The sequence below is a fragment of the Pogoniulus pusillus genome, chromosome 34, assembly GCF_015220805.1.
Source record: "Pogoniulus pusillus isolate bPogPus1 chromosome 34, bPogPus1.pri, whole genome shotgun sequence".
NCBI classification, from domain to species: domain Eukaryota; kingdom Metazoa; phylum Chordata; class Aves; order Piciformes; family Lybiidae; genus Pogoniulus; species Pogoniulus pusillus.
Window position 1 is genome coordinate 198,317 of NC_087297.1, and position 22,514 is coordinate 220,830.

Here is a 22,514-nt window from a genome sequence, read left to right on the forward strand (position 1 = left end):
AGAGACTAGGGCAGAATGTGCCAAGCTGTCCTATACCTGCCTGAGCTGGTCAGCCAATTCACCAACAGTGAAAGACCTTCCATTATCACTCCTTGATAGAAACCTGCTAGCCCAGGTGTTAGCATAGGATGAAGGAGCAAGCTTAATAAGCTTCTTCATGAGACCTGTCCCAAGAGGAATGTCATCAGGCTCATGTGTGCCATGATCTCCATAGAGCACTTCCTTCACAGCAAACTCCTTCAGAAGCTTAATTCCCTGCTCAATGGTGTTCCACTTCTTGGCAGCCCATGGCAGATCATCTTGGGAAGAATATCTCATAGCCACAGCCAACAGGAGGCGTGTCCACAAGCTAACCTTACCAAGAGGACTTGCTAGGTATTTGTCTACTCCACTCTCCTTGGTGAGTGGTCCCAGCTGCTTGGCAGACTTGCCTCCTACCTGCAGGGCATTGGCACCAATGCTTTGGCATCTCACTAGCCAGCTCAGGATTGGCTCTCCTGATTCCCTTGAGTATTCTTTTCTAACTTCCCTGACCTCTCTGAGGGGATTGTTGGAGTCCTGGATGCCATCCTCCTCCTCTTCCTCTTGTTGATCTGGTTGTCCCTGGCCTAGAAACAGAACTTCCCTAAGAGCACTCCTAAACTCATTGGAACCATCCTCTTTCTTGGCAGCCAACCTCACAGCGCTTCTCTCATCAGAGTACTGGGATCTGAGCATGTTCGCCAAGTCCCGAAGACTATCTGTCTCCTCTTCCTCCTCTTGCTCACCAGAGGTCCCCTCTCTTACATCCTCTTTTGAATCACACTTTGTCAAATGCTGTGTCTTGGCTTTCGCTTTAGCAGGTGCCAAAAAAGCGTTCTGCACAGCGACAGACTTTGACGTGTCTGCTGGAGGGCTTGAATCATTGGGGGTCTGGCCTGAAGCCTGTGAGTTCAGATCTGCCTTAGAGCTAGCAGGGTTCTGGTTGTCTCCGGCTGGGGATTTGAACTGGCTGAGTTAGTGTTACTAGTGTTATTGGGAGTGAGAACATTCTGGCTTTGATTATTTGCCTGTACTCTTGGGATGCCTGCCAATCCTGCTGTGTTATCATTCCCACTAGGAAGATTGGCAGCTTTCCCAGAATCTGGAGAGGGAGGTGTAGTGGTAGCTGTCTGCTGTGAACGAGGTGGTGTTCCCCCTGAGTTATCTTTGTTTTGGTTTGGATCGCTTTGTTTTTGTGACTTTGTCCCTTTTGTTTTGAACACGGAGACCTTCCTAGTTCTGACAGGCATTGCACTCGAATTTTTCACACAGAATGTTAAAAGTATTATAAAATCAAAAATTATAAGACCTAGGATCACACACACCAAAAATGCTACAGTCTGCCGTGAATAAAATTCTGAACAAGGGACTGGCATCTCAGTTCTGGGTAAGATAACTCTCACCAGGGCGGTAGATAAAGCAGCACTGGTCAGGCCACACCTTGAGTACTGTGTCCAGTTCTGGGCCTCTCAATTCAAGAAAGATGTTGAGGTGCTGGAACATGTCCAGAGAAGGGCAACAAAGCTGGTGAAGGACCTGGAACACAAATCCTATGAGGAGAGGCTGAGGGAGCTGGGGTTGTTTAGCCTGAAGAGGAGGCTCAGGGGCAATCTTATTACTGTCTACAACTACCTGAAAGGACATTGTAGCCAGGTGGGGGGTGGCCTCTTCTCCCAGGCAACCAGCAATAGAACAAGGGGACCCAGTCTCAAGTTGTGCCAGGGTAGGTCTAGGCTGGATGTTAGGAGGAAGTTCTTCACTGAGAGAGTGATTGGCATTGGAATGGGCTGCCCAGGGAGGTGGTGGAGTTGCCGTGCCTGGAGGTGTTCAGGAGGGGCCTGGATGAGGCACTTAGTGCCATGGTCTGGTTGACTGGATAGGGCTGGGTGCTAGGTTGGACTGGATGATCTTGGAGGTCTCTTCCAACCTGGTTGATTCTATGATTCTATGATTCAGTATTTTGATTGCCTGAAATATTATTAGTAAATGCCCCTGTAATGTTACTGGTAAAATTTTCAGTGACATTAAAACCAGCATACCCAAGAGTGAGATCCCCCCAGGCCCAGAAAATGCTTGTAAGTTTAGCTTTGACCTTTTTAAAAACAAGATTAAGCAAGAAATAACCAATCTGGGCTTTGAGCCAATTGTACACAAGAAAACAGAAAACAGGCCACACAGTGGCCCCCACCAAGTAAAATAGCTGCTTCATTAGCTTCATTCTGATTCCCAGAGTTAATTAACAATCACCTCAAATGAATTTGCCCCACGTTGGGGAAGCCAAATAAAAATATGTGATGGTTTGGGTGTTCCCTGCCCCCCCACACTTTATGAATTACCCAGACTAGTCTCAGCTGGCTCTGGGAATATAAATGAAGCTTTTTATTTACAGCTAGCACAATACACAAGCAGATATTTACAATATATATATACAGTTCTAGACAGAAATATCCAAGGTAAAAGGTAATACAGAAACACAACTCCCCTCCCAGAAACCTGAGTCCCCAGGAGGGGCTCTCAACCACCCCTGCACCTTCCCCCTGCCCCTCTCAACTTTACCCCAGTCCTAAGGAAGAATAGAGGTTCGGCCAAGAAGTTAAGAAGCAAAGGTGAGTGGAAGGTGTGTTAGAGAGATGCAGCTCAGCCAGCAGCCCAGCCAGGAAGTGAGACAAAATGGCAAGAGTGTTATCTGATGTTTACTTTCTTCTTCAGCAAGACTCTGAGGGGAGTAGACATCACCATTGTTTTTCTTTCACAGCCTATGATCTACTTTTTCTCACCAAAACATTCTACTCTGCTTCGAACTAGCACACACCTACATCTGAGATAGCCAGAATGAAGTGTGAACTGAACTTTTAAAATTCATTAGTGTAAATATTGGTTTAGATCAGATCAGGTAGTTCTCAGCGATACTCTGAGTGAAGTAGACAGGGGTGGATTGTGCTAGTTTGAAGCTAGCTAGAATGTTTTGGTGAGAAGAGCTGGATCATAGGCTGTGAGAGGAAAACAATGGTGATATTTACTTCCCCTCAGAAGTCTCGCTAAGGAGTTTGGAAAGGAGAAATGAAAACATTTAGATAACACTCTCGCCATTTTGTCTCTCTCTGGCTGGGCTGCTGACTGAGCTGCATCTCTCTAACACACCCTCCACTCACCTTTGCTTCTTAACGTTTTGGCCGAACCTCTATTTTTCCTTGAGCCTGGGTTAAGGTTGAGAGGGGCATGGGGAAGGTGCAGGGATGGTTGAGAGCCCCTCCTGGGGACTCAGGTTTCTGAGAGGGGAGTTGTGTTTCTGTATTACCTTTTACCTTGTCTATTTCTGTCTATAACTGTATAGACTGTAACTATCTGCTTGTATATTGTGCAGCTGTAAATAAATAGCTTCATTTATATTCCTAGAGCTGGCTGAGTCTAGTCTGGGTATTTCTAAAGTGCGGACGGTCGGGGAACACCCAAACCATCACACTGATACAGATGTTACACTGGTCCCAGTACTGACCCCTGAGGGACTCTCCTTGGCACTGGTCTCCATTTGGCCACTGAGCTGTTGCCCACAGCTCTCTGAGTGCAGCCTTCCAGCCAATTCCTTACCCAGCCAGTGGCCGCTCCTCAGGTCCGTGCTGTTCCAGTTTGGTTGCCAGGATGCCATGGGAACAGGGTCAGTGCTTTACCCAAGCCCAGATAGATGCCATCAGTTGCTCTTCCATTATCCGCTGATGCTGGCACTCCATCATAGAAAGCCACCAAGTTTATCAGACAGGTTTTGCCCTTGCTGGTTACCACCAGTCATCTGCTTTATTTTCCATAGGCCTTAGCAAGGCCCTCAGGAAGATCTGCTCCAGGACCTTGCCAGGCACTGAGGTCAGACTGACTGGCCTGGAGTTCCATTTGTCCTGCACTAGCAGCAGGAACGTTAGGCTGCTGGGGTGCAGCTGTGCTCTTGTGATCTCAGTGCTTGTCACCTGCAAGGCACTGATGGATTGTCCTCAGCAAGGGTCTGCTGTTGGGAGGGGTTGAGGGAATTAGAAACATTTAGCTCAAAAGCAGAGAAGTGTCCTCATCTCCAACTGAAGGCATTTAGCTCCAGGTCAGGTTCACCACTGTGGTGCTGCAGGGTCTTTAGATCTTCTGTGTTTGCATTTCTTCACAGGAAGCTTGCTTTTCTTATTGCTGCTGGCTCCGGGCTGTATGTGAGAGCTCATCATTCTTCACCTAATTCCAGTGACATCCCTGGCTGTGTTCTGTGCTGTGCAAGCTTGAGTTTAGGCTTTCCTCTCCTAAGAAATGAGCTGATTGTTGATCCAGCTTCCAAAGTGGATCCAGAGTGTTTAGATGGCTCCATGTCAAACCTGATGAGTTGTTTTATGGACAGGTCTTTAAATCAAGTGTTGCATCATTGCTGCTCTGTCATGTGTTGTTGTTTTTCTCTTCTCCAAGGTGGTGTTACTGTTTTTGTGGCCTTATATGACTATGAAGCTAGAACCACAGATGACCTGTCCTTCAAGAAAGGGGAGCGCTTCCAGATCATCAATAACACGTGAGTGATGGCATGCACAGGCTGCACCTCCTGCCAAGAGAGAGCTCCACAGCTCCTCTGCAAATCTCTCTCCTACTGCAAAAAAGAGCAGACTGATTGATTTGTCCATTTTCTTGACTAGAGTGATGATCAATGAGCAAGGGTCAAAATATTGCTGCTGGTAAGACAATAATCTGCAGGCTGAGCTCTGTATTTTGAGTACAGAACTGCAGTGACTGGGGCACCCCCAAGCCTCTCCTCTTTAGCTGGTTGTGTGGCATCCTTCCACTTCTGCTCCAGCAAGGCACAACTGCCTTCTCTAGCACAGTGGAGACACACACTTTTCCAACCCAAGGCTCTGCAGTCTGCGGGATCTCTGGTGGGCATGACTGGCACACTGCAGGGGAAATGCCAGAGCAGAGAGCCTGCAGACAGGGACAGCCTGCCCTGGAGGCAGATCTGACTGCCTCCACGGTAGAAGTCTGCTGCACAGGAAATCATTTGTTCAGCTTGAAAGACTCTGTGCAGCAGCTGTTGCCTGCGGTGGTGTTCTGTTCTAAGCAACACCTGTAGAAGTTGCTCAGCTCTCTGGCTTTGTTGGCTGACTTCCTACTGCCTTTGTTGTTCTCTGTCAGCATACAGGCAGAAGGATCTGAGAGAGCCAGATGAAGACCAGAGAAGAGGGAATCATTGAATCACAGAATGCTTTCAGGTTGGAAGGGACCTTTAAAAGTCATCTAGTGCAGCCCCTTCCCACCCCTCAATGAGCAGGGACACCTTTAACTAGATCAGGTTGCTCAGAGCCCCATCCAGCCTGACCTGTACAGAGGTTCTGGTGCTTCTTACAGTGAAACAAAAATACATTTAGCTGCAGCACAAGTCATGAACATATCACCTGAAATGACCTGGCTTTTCAGCTGAGGATGGCACAGCTGCTGGGGAATGCTGTGGTGTCTGTGTGGGAAAGGCAACTGATGTTTCATTGCAGGGAAGGAGACTGGTGGGAAGCAAGATCCATCGCTACGGGAAAAACAGGCTACATCCCAAGCAATTATGTAGCTCCTGCAGACTCCATCCAAGCAGAAGAGTAAGACACTGCATCCTGTCTGTCTGTTCTTCCTACCCACTCTACACTTTGCACTCTGGGGTAATGCTGTTCCTTTGAGTCAATCTATGTTACATTGAAGTGCCTTGATGAAAGGATAGCAGTGCTGCTTGGATCATCTCACAGGCAGAAGTATTAGTATCTGTGAGGTGGACACATGCAAATGGTTTCACAGAATCACAGAATGGTCCACATTGGAAGTGACCTCCAAAGCTCATCCAGTCCAACCCCCTGCACTCAGCAGGGATGTCCTTCACTACAGCAGGTTGCCCAGAGCCCTGTCCAGTCTCACCTTGAGTATCTCCAGGGATGGGGTCTCAACCACTTCCCTGAGCAACCTGTTGCAGTGTTCCAGCACCGTCACAGTGTAGAACTTGTTCCTCACAGCCAATCTAAATCTGCTCTGCTCTAGTTTGAAGCCACTGTCCTTGTCCTGTACCTGCAGCCCTTTGCAAAGTCTCTTTGCAGCCGCCTTGTAGCCCACATCAGGTACTGGCAGGCTGCTCTAAGGCCTCCCTGGAGCCTTCTCTTTTCCAACATGCACACCCCAGCTCCCTCAGCCTGTCCCCATAGCAGAGCTGCTCCAACCCCCTGATCATTTTCGTGGCTTCCTCTGGACCTGCTTCATCAGATCCATGTCCTTCCTGTGTTGAGGGCTGCAGAACCCTCTGCTTGCTATATGTAAGGCTAGATGAAACATGATGAGGAAACACAGTGATGAGGGCAAGAGCTGAGGGACATGCAGTGTGTTTCACAGTGGGCAAAAATGGGTTTAGTTCATGCACTACCAGCTCTAAAGCTCTGTCCTAGCCCTAACTGAAGACCAGCTCCATCCTCGGTAGCACCTAATTTTACATTCTAAAACACCATTTGTGTGGACAGTTCTTGCTCTTCACAGAATCACGGCATGGTAGGGGTTGAAAGTGACCTCTAAAGATCTTCTAGTCCAACCCCGTTGTTAGAGAAGGATCACCTACAGTAAATCACCCAGGAACACATCCAGGCAGGTTTTGATTGCCTCCAGAGACAGAGACTATGCCACCTCCCTGGGCAGCCTGTTCAGTGCTCTGCCACCCTCAAAGTAAAGAGTTTCACCCCAGGAACCCCTGTTTGCATCAGTCTAGCACTAAGCTGCAACAGCAGTACATGTCCCTGCTGCATCCATCACTGAGGCTCTATTGCAGCTCCTGAGGGAAAGAAATGTGAGGCACACTAAGGACTGCCATGACCTGGGAAATGGTCTTGCTTTGTGTACCTTCCTGCTTTGCAGAGATCCCAGAGCACCCCACAGATTCACAGCAAGTTGCTGTGGGAGCTGTGAGTGGAGGTACAGTTTGAACTTAGACTTTGTTCCAAGACATTCATTGTATATGTTGTACCAGAAACAACTTTGTGACTCTTGCTTCAGAACTCAGGCCTGGCACTTCTAGGAGGCAGTTCCCTGACCTGTGGTGTGTGTGCTCTGTCCTGCTTACTGCAACACTTCTGGGATAAACACCCAATTCCCAAGGTGGTGCCAGAATCTGAAGCTGAGCCTCTGGTGTGTTGCTGCTGCTCTCACCTGGTTCTGCTAATGAAAAGTGCCTGCACTCACCGCTCACTGGAATTCTGTGCCCTTGAGCTTCAGCTGCTTTTAGAATTACTGACCTGGGGTAAGATGTTTGTAGAAGTTGAGGGTTTGTTGCTGTTGTTTTAAGCTGTGCAATGAGAGCACATTGTCTTGACAGGCAGAGGTGTGGAGACAAGAGCCCTCTGCAAAGCGGGAGTGCAGTGTCTCTGCAGAGCTTGGCAGTGCTTTGCCAGAGAGCTGTGTGGTGGCTGGAGGAAGGGCTGAGGGCTGCCAAGTTAGGAGGCTTTGTTCAAGCTGCCTGCTTTAAAGAGACACTACTGACTGTATTGAGGATCCCCACAGCATTTGCAATATCCCTTTGCTTTAGGGCTCATTCCTCACTCCTGGGCTTTGATCGCAGTTGTGGTTTGTGTTGAGTTTGCAGTCAGAGTGAACAGCAATCTGTGTCCCCCAGCTGCAGGATTTCCTTACAGTGATCTTTTCTAGGCCTGAAGGCATAAACTGGGATTGATTTTTATCCACGTATCTGTTCAATGATGCCATCACACAGATATTTCATGTGCATGAACAACTCAAACTCAGTAACGAAAGAAAAAAGCACTTTACAGGATGGTGTTGGAAGTGTTGTAGTAGTCTGGGAAAGAGTAATTTTCCTGGGCAGTAAGGGAATGGAGTCCAGGCTTGCTTCAGTGAGATTGTGGCTTTACAGCCAATTGATCTCATGTGAGTGTGCTCATGTCCAGTTCTAATTTGGCACATAGAGTCATGGAATGCTGGGGGCTGGAAGGGATCTCCAGAGTTCATCAAATTCATCCAGTCCAACCCCCCTGCCACCCGCCCTGTCACCCAGGGCAGGGCACACAGGAATGCATCCAGGTGGGTCTTGAATGCCTCCAGAGGAGGAGACTCCACAGCCTCTCTGGGCAGCCTGCTCCAGGGCTCTGCAACTCTCACAGTAAAGAGGTTTCTCCTCATGTTGAGGTGGAACCTCCTGAATTCCAGTTTATATCCTGTCACAGGGCACCACTGACAAGAGCCTGGCCTCTTCTTGACACCCGCCCCTAAGCTGTTTGTAACTGCTACTCAGATTCCCTCTCAGCCTTCTCCTCTCCAGGGTAACCAGCGCCAGAGCTCTCAGCCTTTCCTCAGCACACAGATGTTCCAGTCCCTTCAACATCCTCATAGCCTCACTTGGACTCTGTTTAGTATTTCCCTGTCCCTCTTGAACTGGGGAGCCCAGAACTGGAACCAGTATTTCAGATGTAGTTTCACTGGGGCAGAGTAGAGGGGGATGAAAACCTTCATCAGCCTACTGGCACCAGACTTAAGGCCCCTAAGGAGCAGGCTTCTTTGCCTTGAGGGCACATTGCTATCCCATAGATAACTTACTGTCCTCCAGCGCTCCAAGGTCCTGCTCCATGGAGCTGCTGTCCAGCAGGTCCGTGCTTTATCTGTACTGCTTCATGGTGTTGTTCCCCCACAGGTGCAGGACTCGGCACTTAACCCTTGCTGAACCTCATTAGGTTCCACTTCACCTAGTTCTCCAGCCTGTCCAGATCTCACTGAATGGCCACACAGCCTGCTGGTCTGCCAGCCAGTCCTCTCAGTTTGGCATCACCAGACTGGCTGAGGGGACACTCCAGCCATTCATCCAGGTCCTTGGTGAAGACGTTGAACAAGACTGGACCAGCACTGACCCCTGAGGAACACCAGTAGCCACAGGCCTCCAACTGGACTCTGTACCCTGGTCACAACCTGCTGAGCTCTGTTGTTTAGTCAGTTCTCGACCCATGCTTCCTGAGCTTACCTACAAGGGCCTTATGGGACAGTGTCCAAAGCCCTGCTGAAGTCAGGGCAGATACCAACCACTGCCCTCCTACATCCACCCATTCAGTCACCCCACTGCAGAAGGCTCTTGTCCCGGGTTAGGGCAGATCCCTCCGCTGGGGAGAAATAAACTCACCACAACACAGACCCCTTTTTTGAAAGTCAGGGAAAGATGAAATTGTATTTCTTATAGTATAACAATGTAAAGAGAGATAATAACTAGAGAAGGAAGAAAGAAAAAACCAATGCAATAACCTTAAGGGAGATGGGGGAGGGGTCAAGCGGCGGCGAAGCAGCAGAAGCAGCAGCAGCCAAAACAGCAGCCGGGGAAGATAGGCGAAGCTGCAGCAGCAGAAGCCAGCGGGAGAAGGGGCAGAACAAGCTGTGCTTCTAGACATTAGATGCTCCAACGAAATTATATTAATTTATCTCTTGTTGCCATTATATGGCCTATCCCTGGAATGTTCATTTTTCCCCTATGTCTGAGCTAGAGAATCAGCTCAAACGGCCACAATCCGCCCCTTTTAGTATAATTTACCATTGCAGCATCAAGTCATTCTGTGTAACTAGGGATAACATCAGTGCCGTATATGGTCATTGTCCAGGCTTCAAGCATCTTTCTTCAATTTCCGGTCATTCATCTTCTCATTTCCGTCTGTCTCAGGCATTGGCTAGCTCAATGGTTTTCTAGAACAGCCAGATGTGGAATAGAGCAGGACTCTTGGCACTCACAGGGTTCATGCTCATGGAGAGTGGGCTCTTTATGATTTTTGGGCACCACAATCATCTGCAAAAGAACTCATAACAACATATCTACATTCTTTCTGCCAATGTCAGATTCTTTTGTGGCACACATTGTATTTCACCATTCTTCTGCATAACCCAATATGTATGACCAGGTCCTTCAGCAGAAACCACCCCTCGGACAGGTGTAGCCTCCCCCGAAGGGGAGAATACCCAAACAGACTTGCCCAACAAATTCTTTTCACGAATGACAGGAACCCTGTCACCTTCTACCTTTTGTAAGACCTCTGAATGAGCTGGGCCAGCTCGGTTGGTGGAACCTCTACTATTCACTACCCAAGTGGCTTGGGCTAGATGTTTCTCCCAGTTCTTTAAGGTTCCTCCCCCCATTGCCTTTAAAGTTGTTTTCAGCAAGCCATTGTAGCATTCAGTTTTGCCTGAGGCAGGTGCATAATAGAGGATGTGATAGATCCACTCAATGCTGTGCTCTTTGGCCCAAGATTTTATGAGATTGTTTTTAAAGTGGGTACCATTATCTGATTCAATTCTCTCTGGAGCACCATGTCGCCACAGGATTTGTCTTTCCAAGCCCAAAATGGTGTTATGTGCAGTGGCACGGGAAACTGGATAGGTTTCCAGCCATCCGGTGCTTGCTTCCACCATGGTCAGCACATATTGCTTTCCAGTCCGAGAACGAGGTAGAGTGATGTAATCAATCTGCCACGCTTCACCGTATTTGTACTTTGCCCATCGCTCACCATACCACAAGGGCTTCAGACGCTTGGCTTGCTTAATAGTAGCACAGATATCACAGTCATGTATAACTTGTGTTATAGTGTCCATGGAGATGTTGATTGCTCTATCCCGTGCCCATTGGTAGGTAGCATCTCTGCCTTGATGTCCTGAGGAATCGTGGGTCCACCGGGCTAAGAACAGTTCACCTCGGTGTTCCCAATCCAAATCCAGATCACAATTCACATCGGTTTGAAACACCTTGGCAGCTAGATCTGCCTGATGGGTGTGCTGATGTTCCTCAGTAGCTTTACTTTTGGGCCTGTGAGCGCCTATGTGTCGTACTCTTACAGGGATTTTCTCTAGACGGGTAGCAATGTCCTGCCATAAGTCAGCAGCCCAAACTGGCCTTCCTTTCCATTGCCAATTACTTCTTTTCCAGTCCTTTAGCCAACCCCATAAGGCATTAGCCACCATCCATGAATCAGTATAGAGGTAAAGCATGGGCCAGTTCTCACGTTCAGCCACAGCAAAAGCAAGTTGGATAGCTTTTACCTCTGCAAACTGGCTCGACTCACCTTCTCCAGCTTTTGCTTCAGCCACTGCTCACATAGGGCTCCAAACTGCAGCTTCCATTTTCGCTTGTTTCCAACAAGGTGACAGGAACCATCAGTAAATAGAGCATAGTTCCTTTCTTCTTCAGACAAATCACTGTAAGGAGGAGCTTCCTCAGCCCGATTTATTCGCTCCTCTGGAGGAGTTATACAGTTTGTGTCTTCTGGCCAGTTGGTGATCATCTCCACTGTGCCAGGTCGTTCAAAACTCCCCATGCGTGCTTGCTGTGTTATGAGAGCCATCCACTTAGACCAGGTAACATCAGTTGCGTGATGTGGTGATGACCTCTTTCCTTCAAACATCCAGTTCAAAAGTGGTAATCTGGGAGCCAAAAGAAGCTGAGAGTCTGTTCCTATTACTTCTGAAGCAGCTTTTACACCTTCATAAGCAGCAAGGATCTCTTTCTCCGTTGGTGTATAGTTTGCTTCTGACCCTCTATATTCTCTACTCCAGAAACCAAGTGGTCGACCACGTGTTTCTCCTGGGGCTCTCTGCCATAGGCACCAGGTTGGACCATTATCACTCGCAGCTGTATGCAGAATATTCTTAATGTCTGGACCAGTTCGAACAGGCCCCAAACCCATTGCATGAACTACTTCCTGTTCTATCTGATCAAAGGCTGCTTGTTGTTCATGTCCCCACTGAAAGTTGTTCCTCTTTCGAGTTACTTCATATAAAGGTTTTACAGTTTGGCTGTATCCAGGGATGTGCAGCCTCCAAAATCCAACTGTTCCCAAGAAAGACAATGTGTCCTTCTTATTTGTGGGATTTGCCATGGCAGAAACCTTATTTATCACATCCATTGGAATGTGACGGCGACCATCTTGCCAGCGAATTCCCAGGAACTGAATCTCTCTAGCAGGTCCCTTCACCTTGTCTTGCTTTATGGCAAAACCTGCCTTCAGCAGGATGTCAATTATTTTGTTACCTTTCTCAAAAACTTCTTGTGCTGTGTTCCCCCAGACAATGATGTCATCAATGAACTGCAGATGCTCTGGAGCTTCACCTTTCTCCAATTCATCATGGATCACTGCATGACAGATTGTGGAGCTGTGCTTCCACCCCTGGGGCAAACGATTAAATGTGTACTGAATCCCCCTCCAAGTGAAAGCAAATTGAGACTTGCATTCTTCTGCTATTGGAATAGGAAAGAAAGCATTAGCAACATCTATGGTTGCATACCATTTGGCCTCCTTGGATTCCAGCTCATACTGGAGTTCTAACATGTTTGGCACAGCGGAACTCACTTCATTTAGGCCGTGGAAATCAACTGTCAGTCGCCATTCTCCATTTGCCTTTCACACAGGCCATATCTCCAGACGATGAATCAGATCATGTATGGGCACCAGAGAGTCACGGTTTGTTCTATATTGCCTGTGGTGTACAATTTGGGTGGCAACTGGCAACTTCACATCCTCTACATTATGCTGCCCAACAACTGCAGACTCATCTGAGAGCTCAGGCCTAGCAGACAACTTCAGTTTATCTCCAAAAGCTTCTACAGTTGCTATTCCAAAGGTCCACTTAAAACCCTTGGGATCCTTAAAGCGCCCTTCTCTCAGAAAGTCAATTCCCAAGATGCAAGGTGCATTTGGACCCGTTAAAATGGCATGCCTTCGCCAATCACTTCCAGTCAAACTCATCTCTGCCTCTAACCTTGTCAATTCTTGAGAGCCTCCTGTAATTCCAGAAATAGTAATAGACTCCATTCCTTTACAGTTTGAAGGCAGCAATGTGCATTGTGCGCCCGTGTCCACTAGAGCCCGGTATTTCTGAATTTCCAAGGTACCAGGCCATTTAACATATACATTCCAGTATATCCTGTTGTCTTCCTGGTCCCTGGCCTCTGCCTGGTAAGAGGCAGGGCCCCCCTAATGTTGGCCATTACAGTGCAATTGGCACAGTGTTTAATGGTGTTAGTTGAATCATTGCCAGAACCATCTGAGTCATGTGGGGAAACTGAGGCAACTACTCTTTTAGTCTTTTCACTCTGTAACTCTCTCACTCTTTTTAGGAGAAATGATGTAGGTTTTCCATCCCATTTATCCATGTTTTCACCAAACTGGTCACGTAAGATTAGCCAAAGAGACCCACGTGACTGTTGTCTATTTTTTAGTGAGTTAGGTTGAATTGGTCTTCTAGGAGGACACCTGTCCCTGATGGCCGAGACATGTACCCACTCTGATGGTGAAGAAGAAAGTTCACTGTCCTTTGCCAACTGGGATATGGAGGTTTTAAATTCCTCCTTGAGTTCTTTCATGCTATCTTTAATCTCTTCAGTCATAGTATTTATGGCTGACACCATAGCATTAACCATAAGGCTATCCTCCATTTGCCTCATTTGATCAGCGAATTCACCCACAGTCAGAGAAGTTGTTGCATCATCTTTCCCCACCATTTTACTTGCCAATGTATGGGCATAATTAGAGGGGGCATATATCAAACAACTTCGTTTTTCCCTGATGTTCTTATTCTGATTATCAATCAAAAGGGAAAAAAAAACCAAACCAAGATCGTGCCCCACGTTTGGAAAAGTGCCAAAATTAATGTTCCGGGTTAGGGCAGATCCCTCCCCCAGGGAGAAATAAACTCACCACAACACAGACCCCTTTTTTGAAAGTCAGGGAAAGATGAAATTGTATTTCTTATAGTATAACAATGTAAAGAGAGATAATAACTAGAGAAGGAATAAAAAAAAACCAATTCAATAACCTTAAGGGAGATGGGGGAGGGGTCAAGCGGCGGCGAAGCAGCAGAAGCAGCAGCAGCCAAAACAGCAGCTGGGGAAGATAGGCACAGCTGCAGCAGCAGAAGCCAGCGGGAGAAGGGGCAGAACAAACTGTGCTTCTAGACATTAGATGCTCCAATGAAATTATATTAATTTATCTCTTGTTGCCATTATGTGGCCTATCCCTGGAGTGTTCATCTTTCCCCTATGTCTGAGCTAGAGAATCAGCTCAAACGGCCACAGCTCTCAGCTTGGTCAGGTGAATTTCCCCTTGGTCACTCTGTGCTGGTTACTCCTGATAACCTTTTCTGCCATGTGCTTAGAGGTGGCCTCCAGAATGAGCTGCTCCAGCACCTTTCCAGAGATGGAGGTGAGCCTGACTGCTCTGCAGTTTCCTGCATCTTCTTGCTCTTTCTGAAGACTTAGAGTGGCATTGGCTTTCCTCCAGGCCTCATCCACCTCTCCCATGCCCCATGATCTTTCAGAAATGATGGACAGTGGCAGAGCAAACTTCCCTCAGCACTTGTGAGTGCGCCCATCAGGGCCCATGGATCTGTGCATGTTCACTTTACTTGAATGATCTCTAACCTCATTGACCACTGAAGACTCTTTCTTCCACCAGACTTTCTCTCTTACCTCCAGGGTGTAGAATTCCTGAGGGCTGGTCCTAGCAGCAAAGACAGAAGCAAAGGTGGCATTCAGCAGCTCTGTCTTCTCTGCAGCCTCTGTCACCAAGCCTCCCACCTCCTTCAGCAGTGGGCCCACATTTTCCCTGCTCTTCCTTTCACCCCTGATGGATTTGAAGCAGCCCTTCTTGTTCTCCTCTACTTTGTTTGCCAGATTTAATTCTGGGAGGGCTTGACCCTTCCCTGTTGCATCCTTACACACCCTTCCAAGGCTCCCATCATTCTCCCAAGTGACCTGTTTTTAACTGCATTTTTAACTCAAAGGAATGCATTTGTCTTGAGCTTGGAGGAAGGGATGTTTGAATGTTAACCAGCTCTCTTGGCTTCTAGAGTCTTGGCTCACAAGATTCCTCATTCTTTGAAGAAGACAAAGTGAGTGACTCACCCAGTCAAACTTCAAATGCAGTAACGAGTAAGGATAAGGTTCAAATTCTCAAAGGATTGCAGAGGCCAACACAAGGATCCTTCCTTACCTACATTTTTCACCCACAAAGCCTTTTTTTACTTGCAAGAGTTTCCAGTACTGGTTCTCCCAACACTTAAGAAGTCAGAGTTGCTCGATGATGCAAAACAAAAATGTTTCAAATTTACAGTTTGCGTCACTTCTGACTCCTAAGCACACAGCCAAAGGAAAATGTAGTTAGAAGTAAGAGTTACTGTGAAGTCTCAGGGTGCACTGGGAGATGGACCTTAAAATTATGCCCAACTCAGAACAGAGCTGTGTGCAGGCTGTGCATCAGGATGGGCACACTGTGAGAGCATAAAATAAGACATTCCTTTTGTGAGAGGACTGAAGGTTGTTAAACCAGAGGTGGCTTAGACCCTGCATTCTCTGCTGTCAGAATGATGCTGCTAGAGAAGGCAGTGTGCCTGGCAAAGGGAGTGTTCTTGGTGATAACTAGAAAAGTGATCTTCTACTGCCACAGAAAAGACTGAGAGGCAGTCAAAGGTGATTGTGATGGTTTGGGAGTTACCCACCCCCACACACAATGAAATCACCCAGACTAGACTCAGCTGGCTGGAAGTTATGGAATTAAGCTTTTTATTCACAGCTTAGGACAATATACAAGCAGATATTTACCATATATTGCAAATATCTGCAGCTATATACAGAAATACACAAGTTAAAAGTAATACAGAAATACAATACCTCTCTGTGGTGGTTTGATAGTTACCCACCCCTCCACTCTTAGGAAATCACCTAGACTAGACTCAGCTGGATGCAGGTTGCTATATAGTTGGATGCTATATGTACAGCTTAGCACAGTTTACAAGCATATATATATACACACAAATATTTACAGTCATAGACAAGTTTAAATTAATGCAGAAAGACAATATGCCTCCCAGAAATCAGAGTCTCCAGGAGGGGTTCCAAGCCACCCTTCCACCTTCTTTCCACCCTTATACCTTATCCCAGAGTCTGCCTTATGTGCAAGGTGAGTTGTGAGGATCAGTAAGGGGGGTTAGAAGCAGAATGATTAGTTGAGTTACACAGATTCAAGCAGAGCAGCAAAAGCCCAGGGAGAAAAACACAAACACTGACTCTGACAGAGGCTGTCTTATCTATGTTTGTGCTTGTGTCCTTATTTTTATACATCTCAGTGAACCTATGAGTGAAGTAGACATCACCATTGTTTTCTTTTCACAGCTTATAATCTAATTTCTCTCATTAAAGTATTCCAAGTAGCTTCAATCCAGCACAGTCCATCTCTGTGTATTTCACTCAGAGACTTGCTGAGAACTGTTTAAAACAGTATTTACAATAATGAATATCACAAGTTCATTCCACCTATCTCAAATGTAGGTGATTCAAAAGCTCAGAAAACAGCAAACAGTTTGTCTCCTCACAGATGTGATGAGAACAGAGACTCTCAGGTGACCCAGGGTTCGGCTCATGTACTGTAGATTCTCTCATATATTCTCTTGTAGACTCCCTGGTTGGACGCCACATAATACCTAGAACAGAAACTCCTAACAGCTTGTATTATACACTCTGAATTTAAACTCTCTCAGCTAAGGTTAAATTTCTCTGTGGCACACACTGGATTTCACCATTCTCCTGCATTACCCAGTAGGTGTGACCAGGACCTTCAGCAGACACCACCCCTCGGACAGGTTTCCCTTCACCCGAAGGAGAAAATACCCAAACAGTTTTCCCTAACAGATTCTTTTCACCTACAACAGGAACTTTATCACCGTCTGCTGTTTGGACCAGGTCTGATTGTGCAGGTCCTGCTCTGTTTACTGAACCTCTACTATTTACCAACCAGGTAGCTTGTGCTAAATGTTTGTCCCAGTTTTTCAGAGTTCCACCCCCCATGGCTTTTAAGGTGGTTTTCAGCAAACCATTGTAGTGCTCAATCTTCCCTGCAGCTGGAGCACAGTAGGGTATGTGGTAGATCCACTCAATGCTGTGCTCTTTGGCCCAGTCTTTCACAAGATTGTTCTTGAAATGAGTGCCATTGTCTGACTCGATTCTCTCTGGACTTCCATGTCTCCACAAGATCTGTCTCTCCAAGCCAAGAATGGTGTTAGGTGCAGTAGCATGTGGAACTGGATAGGTTTCCAGCCATCCAGTGCTGGCCTCTACCATCGTTAGCACATACTGCTTGCCAGAACGAGATCGAGGTAAAGTGATATGTCATGGGCCCACCGAGCTAAGAACAGCTCACCTCGGTGTTTCCAATCAAGGTCAAGATCAGAGTTGGTATCAGCTTGAGAAATCTTAGCAGCTTGGTCTGCCTGCTGGTTGTGTTGGTGTTCTTCAGTTGCTCTGCTCTTAGGCATGTGTGCGTCTATGTGCCGCACCTTCACTGGAGTTCTCTCCAGCCATGCATCAATGTCCTGCCATAGATCAGCACACCAAATAGGCTTTCCTTTCCTCTGCCAACCATGCTTCTTCCAGTCCTTTAGCCAACCCCATAGAGCATTGGCTACCATCCACGAGTTGGTGTAGAGGTAAAGGATAGGCCAATTCTCACGTTCAGCCACATCAAGAGCAAGTTGAACAGCTTTTACCTCAGCGAACTGACTGGATTCTCCTTCTCCATCTCTCGCTTCGGTAACTCTCCTGGTAGGACTCCAGAATGCTGACTTCTATCTTCACTTGTTCCCAATGAGACAACAGTGAACAAAGCATAGTCCTTTTCCTGATCAGAGAGATCGACGTAGGAAGGAGCTTCTCCAGCACAAGTTACTCCCTTGTGCAGTCTGTGCCTTCCGGCCAGTTGGTGATAACCTCGACCAGACCAGGGTGATTCATGCTCATCGGGTTATCTCTGTGGTCATAATTTCTATGGCAGAGAAGGGGCAGAATGTGCCAAGCTGTCTTCTATCTGCCTGAGCTGGTCAGTGAACTCACCAACAGTGAGAGGCCTTCCATTATCATTCCTTGATAGAAACCTGCTAGCCAAGATGTTAGCATAGGATGAAGTTGAATTACTGTCCCTGGACATGTTTAAAAGGCATATGGATCTGGTGCTTGGGGACGTGTTGTAGTGACTGACTTAGTAGATGGGGTGAAATGGCTGGACTTGATGATCTCAGAGGTCCTTTCCAGTCTGGATTATTCTATGATTCTATGATTCTAATAAGCTTCTTTGTGAGACCTGTTCCAAGAGGAATGTCATCAGGCTCATGTGTGCCATGATCTCCATAAAGCACTTCCTTCACAGCAAACTCCTTCAGAAGCTTAATTCCCTGCTCAGTTGTGTTCAACTTCTTAGCTGCCCATGGCAGATCATCTCGGGAAGGACATTTCATAGTCACAGCCAACAGGAGGTGTGTCCACAGTCTAACTTTACCGAGAGGGCTCACTAGTTATTGTCCATTCCACTCTCCTTTGTGAGTGACCTTAGCTGCAGGGCATCTCACCAGCCAGCTTAGGATTGGCCTTCCTGATTCCTTTGAATATTCCTTTCTAACTTCCCTCATCTCTTTGAGGGTATTATTGGAATCCTGGATATTATCTTTTTCCTCTTCCTCTGGTTGTCCTGGTTGACCTTGGCCTAGAAAGAGAACTTTCCTAAGAGCACTATTCAAACTCCTTGGAGCCATCCTCCTTCTTGGCAGCCAATCTCACGTAGGTTTTCTCATCAATATTGAGATCTAAGTATATTGGCTACATGTCTTAGGCTATGTTTCTCCTCATCTTCCTTTTGTGTACCAGAGATGCCCTCCCCTAAATCCTCTCTCGAATCACTCTTTGTCAAATGTTTAGTTTTAGCTTGGACTTTTGTGGGAGTCAGAAAGGCAGTAGATGTTCCTTCTAGCCCTTCTAGGGTCTGAATCACTGAGGGTCTGTGAGTTGGGTGTAGGGTTAGAAAGTTCTGCCTGTGGATTTAAACTAGGTGAAGAATCAGCAGAGACTTGAACAGGTGGACCTGGTTTTTGGCTGCCTGCCACAGTGTTGTCAACAACCGAGACTTAGACAGTTGTCCTAGAACCTGTGGGAGGAGGTGCAGTGGTGAACATGGCAGCCCCACCTCACTCTGCCCCTGAACAGACATTGCTTTGAGAAAGCTGCTCGCTATCTTCTGTGGGACTCTGGCCAAGTTCTCCTAACTCCTTTTCCCCACTAGCGAACTCTTCAAACACTGCCTCCTGCCTATCCCAGGCTGTTTTTTTAAGGAGGCAACAGCCAAATTCTTGATGCATAATACAGCAATTAGACATAAACCCAGGATTATTACATGTGCAGAACTTGCTACAGGGGTCTGGAAGTTCAGGTTTTGGCATTATCATTCCCATTAGGGTAGTTGCAGCAGTTGTAATATTTCCTGACTTATTAAAAGTGGAATTGGGAACAGTATCAGTAATATTAAAGCCTACCCAGCCAAGGCAATATTCTCCAAAGTCCAGGAACATGCCTTCAGTTTTTCTCCACATTAAATCAAACAGAAGGGAACCAAGTTGAGCAACAATATAACAGTGTAGATACCATAATCCCAATGGTGTCTAAAAATAGAAAATAAAGTATAAAATAGCTTACTCTTAACTTCCAGACTTAATTAGTGATAAATCAAGTTGAATTAGCCCCACGTTGAAGTGCCAAAAATAAAATGTGATGGTTTGGGAGTTTTCTGCCCCTCTCCAACAACGAATTCACTCAGACTAGACTCAGCCAGCTGGAAGTTAAGGAATGAAGCTTTATGTTCACAGCTTAGCACAACATACAAGCAGCTATTTACAATATATTACAAATATTTACAGCTCTATACAGAAATATGCAAGTTAAAAGAAACACAGTACCCCTCCCAGAAATCAAAGTCCCCAGGAGGGGCTCCCAGCCACCCTTCCACCTTCTTTCCACCCCCTACTCTTATCCCAGAATCTGCCTTACATGCAAGGTGAGTGGGAAGTATCAGCAGGGGGTGTTAGAAGCGGAATGATTAGCTGAGTTACACAGATCCAAGCAGAAGCTAGAGAGAGACACAGACTCTGACAGACTCTGTCTTAACCTATGTCCTTGTTTTTATGCATCTCAGCAAAGCTATGAGTGGAGTAGACATCACCATTGTTTTCTTTTCACACCCTATAATCTAATTTTTCTCATTAAAATATTCCAGTTAACTTCAAATCAGCCCAGTGAAGCAGCAGATTCTCTGTCCTGCTGCAGCTGACTATAAGAAGAAATCTTTTTGACCTGAAGACAGGCAGGCAGGGCCTAGGTTCACTGTGCAGGGTCCATCTTTCAGGTTTTTCAAGCCTGGAATGGGCAATGCCCTGAGCAAGCACATCAGTGCTTACAGCTGACCCTGCCTGCATCAGGGAGCTGGACCTGACACCTCCCAAAGATGCCTTCCAGTCTGAATGACCCTGTGACACTGTCATGTATGTGCACAATCCTGGGCTGTGATGGTTTGGGTTTACCACGCTCCCCCCACATTTTAGAAATACCCAACTAGTCTCAGCCAGCTCTGGGAATATAAATGAAGCTATTTATTTACAGCTGCACAATATACAGGCAGATATTTACAGTCTATACAGTTATAGACAGAAATATCCAAGGTAAAAAGTAATACAGAAACACAACTCCCCTCCCAGGAACCTGAGTCCCCAGGAGGGGCTCTCAACCACCCCTGCACCTTCCCCCTGCCCCTCTCAACCTTACCCCAGTCCTAAGGAAGAATGGAGGTTCAGCCAAGAGGTTAAGAAGCAAAGGTGAGTGGCAGGTGAGCTTAGAGAGATGCAGCTCAGCCAAAGCCCAGCCAGAGAGAGAGAAAAAAATGGCAAGAGTGTTATCTGATGTTTACTTTCTTCTTGTTCAGCAAGACTCTGAGGGGAGTAGACATCACCATTGTTTTCCTTTCACAGCCTGTGATCTAGTTCTTCTCACCAAAACATTCTAGCCTGCTTCGAACGAGCACATGGGCATTCAGTGCTGCTCTGGCATAGAGCAAAGTAGAGAAGGTTGCTGAGGCTGCTGCAGTGGGTTGGGTGTACTGGAAAAGTGTCATCTGACTCAGTTTGGCATTGACCTTCTTCACTAGGAGCAGGATCTTCTGTCAGTGCCAGGTGCTGTTAGTGCCTGTTTTCACACACATGGTATATGCAGGCAAGACTTCTCCACCTGTGCTTTGCACACAGTTGCAATGAGGGGGATGTTGAAACATCTTCCTGATCTTCTGATTGTGTGGGTGCTGCTACCTCTGCTGATCTGTAACTGCCTGGGGTCTTAGCAGTCCAGTCAGTGCCTGATTGCTGAGTCTTTACAGCATTGCCAAAGCACAGGAAGCTTTTCCTTACATGTTTTCTTTCACATCTTCTAGGTGGTATTTTGGTAAGATGGGCAGGAAGGATGCAGAAAGGCTGCTTCTGAATCCTGGGAACCAACGTGGGATTTTCTTAGTAAGAGAGAGTGAAACCACTAAAGGTATCTGGATTGACCTGCATCTCTTCTCTCCACCATTCCCCACTCCTTCATCCTCCCGCCAAGGTGGAAAGAATGAGCATTTTTCTGCCTCTCCCACTTTCTATCTTCACATGCACAGCTGCCTGTGTGATGGCAGTGGGGAGGATGTGTTAGGTCTGGGGTTTAATTTCTGGGGAAGAACCAAGGATGAATTGTTTCCTAGGTGCTTATTCCCTTTCCATACGTGACTGGGATGAGGTCAGAGGTGATAATGTGAAACACTACAAAATCAGGAAACTTGACAATGGTGGATACTACATCACCACCAGAGCACAGTTTGAATCTCTCCAGAAGCTGGTGAAACACTACAGAGGTAAGCCTGAGCTCTGGTGTCCCAGTGCCACTGTGTGCCGATCATGAAGTAAAAACTGCATGTGGAGCTTATTCTTGACATTCACAATTCTGCCATTTCTTTTATCTCAACAAAGAGCAGCAGCCTGTTTCATTTGGCCAACGTGAGAATGTTACTTTTGTTGTAGTCTTACCCCTGCTCAGCAACAGAGCTCTTTTTTTTCATTTTCTAGAGCATGCTGATGGGCTGTGTCACAAGCTAACAACTGTGTGCCCCACTGTGAAACCACAGACACAGGGACTAGCAAAAGATGCCTGGGAAATCCCTAGAGAGTCTTTGAGGCTGGAAGTTAAATTGGGCCAGGGCTGCTTTGGCGAAGTATGGATGGGTAAGAGCTTGATGTGACACCTTTCGAGTGTTCTTGTGAATATTTTGGTAGTGTTGGGAGAAAATCAGTGTTGGGATCTGATAAGAGAGCTGTGCACATAGAGTCACAGAATACTAGTAGTTGGAAGGGACTTCCAGAGATCATCCAGTCCAACCTCCCTGCCAAAGCAAGGTCACCCAGGGCAGGCCACACAGAAACACCTCCTGGTGGGTCTTGGAAGTCTCCAGAGAAGGAGGCTTTACAGCCTCTCTGGGCAGCCTGCTCCAGGGCTCTGCAACTCTCACTGTACCGAAGTTTCTCCTCATGTTGAGGTGGAACCTCCTGAGTTCCAGTTTGTATCCTGTCCCAGGACACCACTGAAAAGATCCTGGCCCCTT

At 46.9% G+C, this 22,514-nt stretch overlaps 1 protein-coding gene across 3 annotated transcripts in view; it reads left to right on the forward strand.

Moving 5' to 3' along the window:
* The window catches only part of YES1 (YES proto-oncogene 1, Src family tyrosine kinase), a 96,721-nt gene that overhangs the window by 62,035 nt on the left and 12,172 nt on the right, over nt 1–22,514 (forward strand). For all 3 annotated transcript variants that reach the window (XM_064170661.1, XM_064170662.1, XM_064170660.1), the window contains 5 exons: nt 4,456–4,555; nt 5,523–5,621; nt 21,315–21,418; nt 21,621–21,770; nt 21,982–22,137. In XM_064170661.1, coding sequence (XP_064026731.1) covers nt 4,456–4,555; nt 5,523–5,621; nt 21,315–21,418; nt 21,621–21,770; nt 21,982–22,137 — 609 coding nt within the window. The remainder of the gene's footprint in view (nt 1–4,455; nt 4,556–5,522; nt 5,622–21,314; nt 21,419–21,620; nt 21,771–21,981; nt 22,138–22,514) is intronic.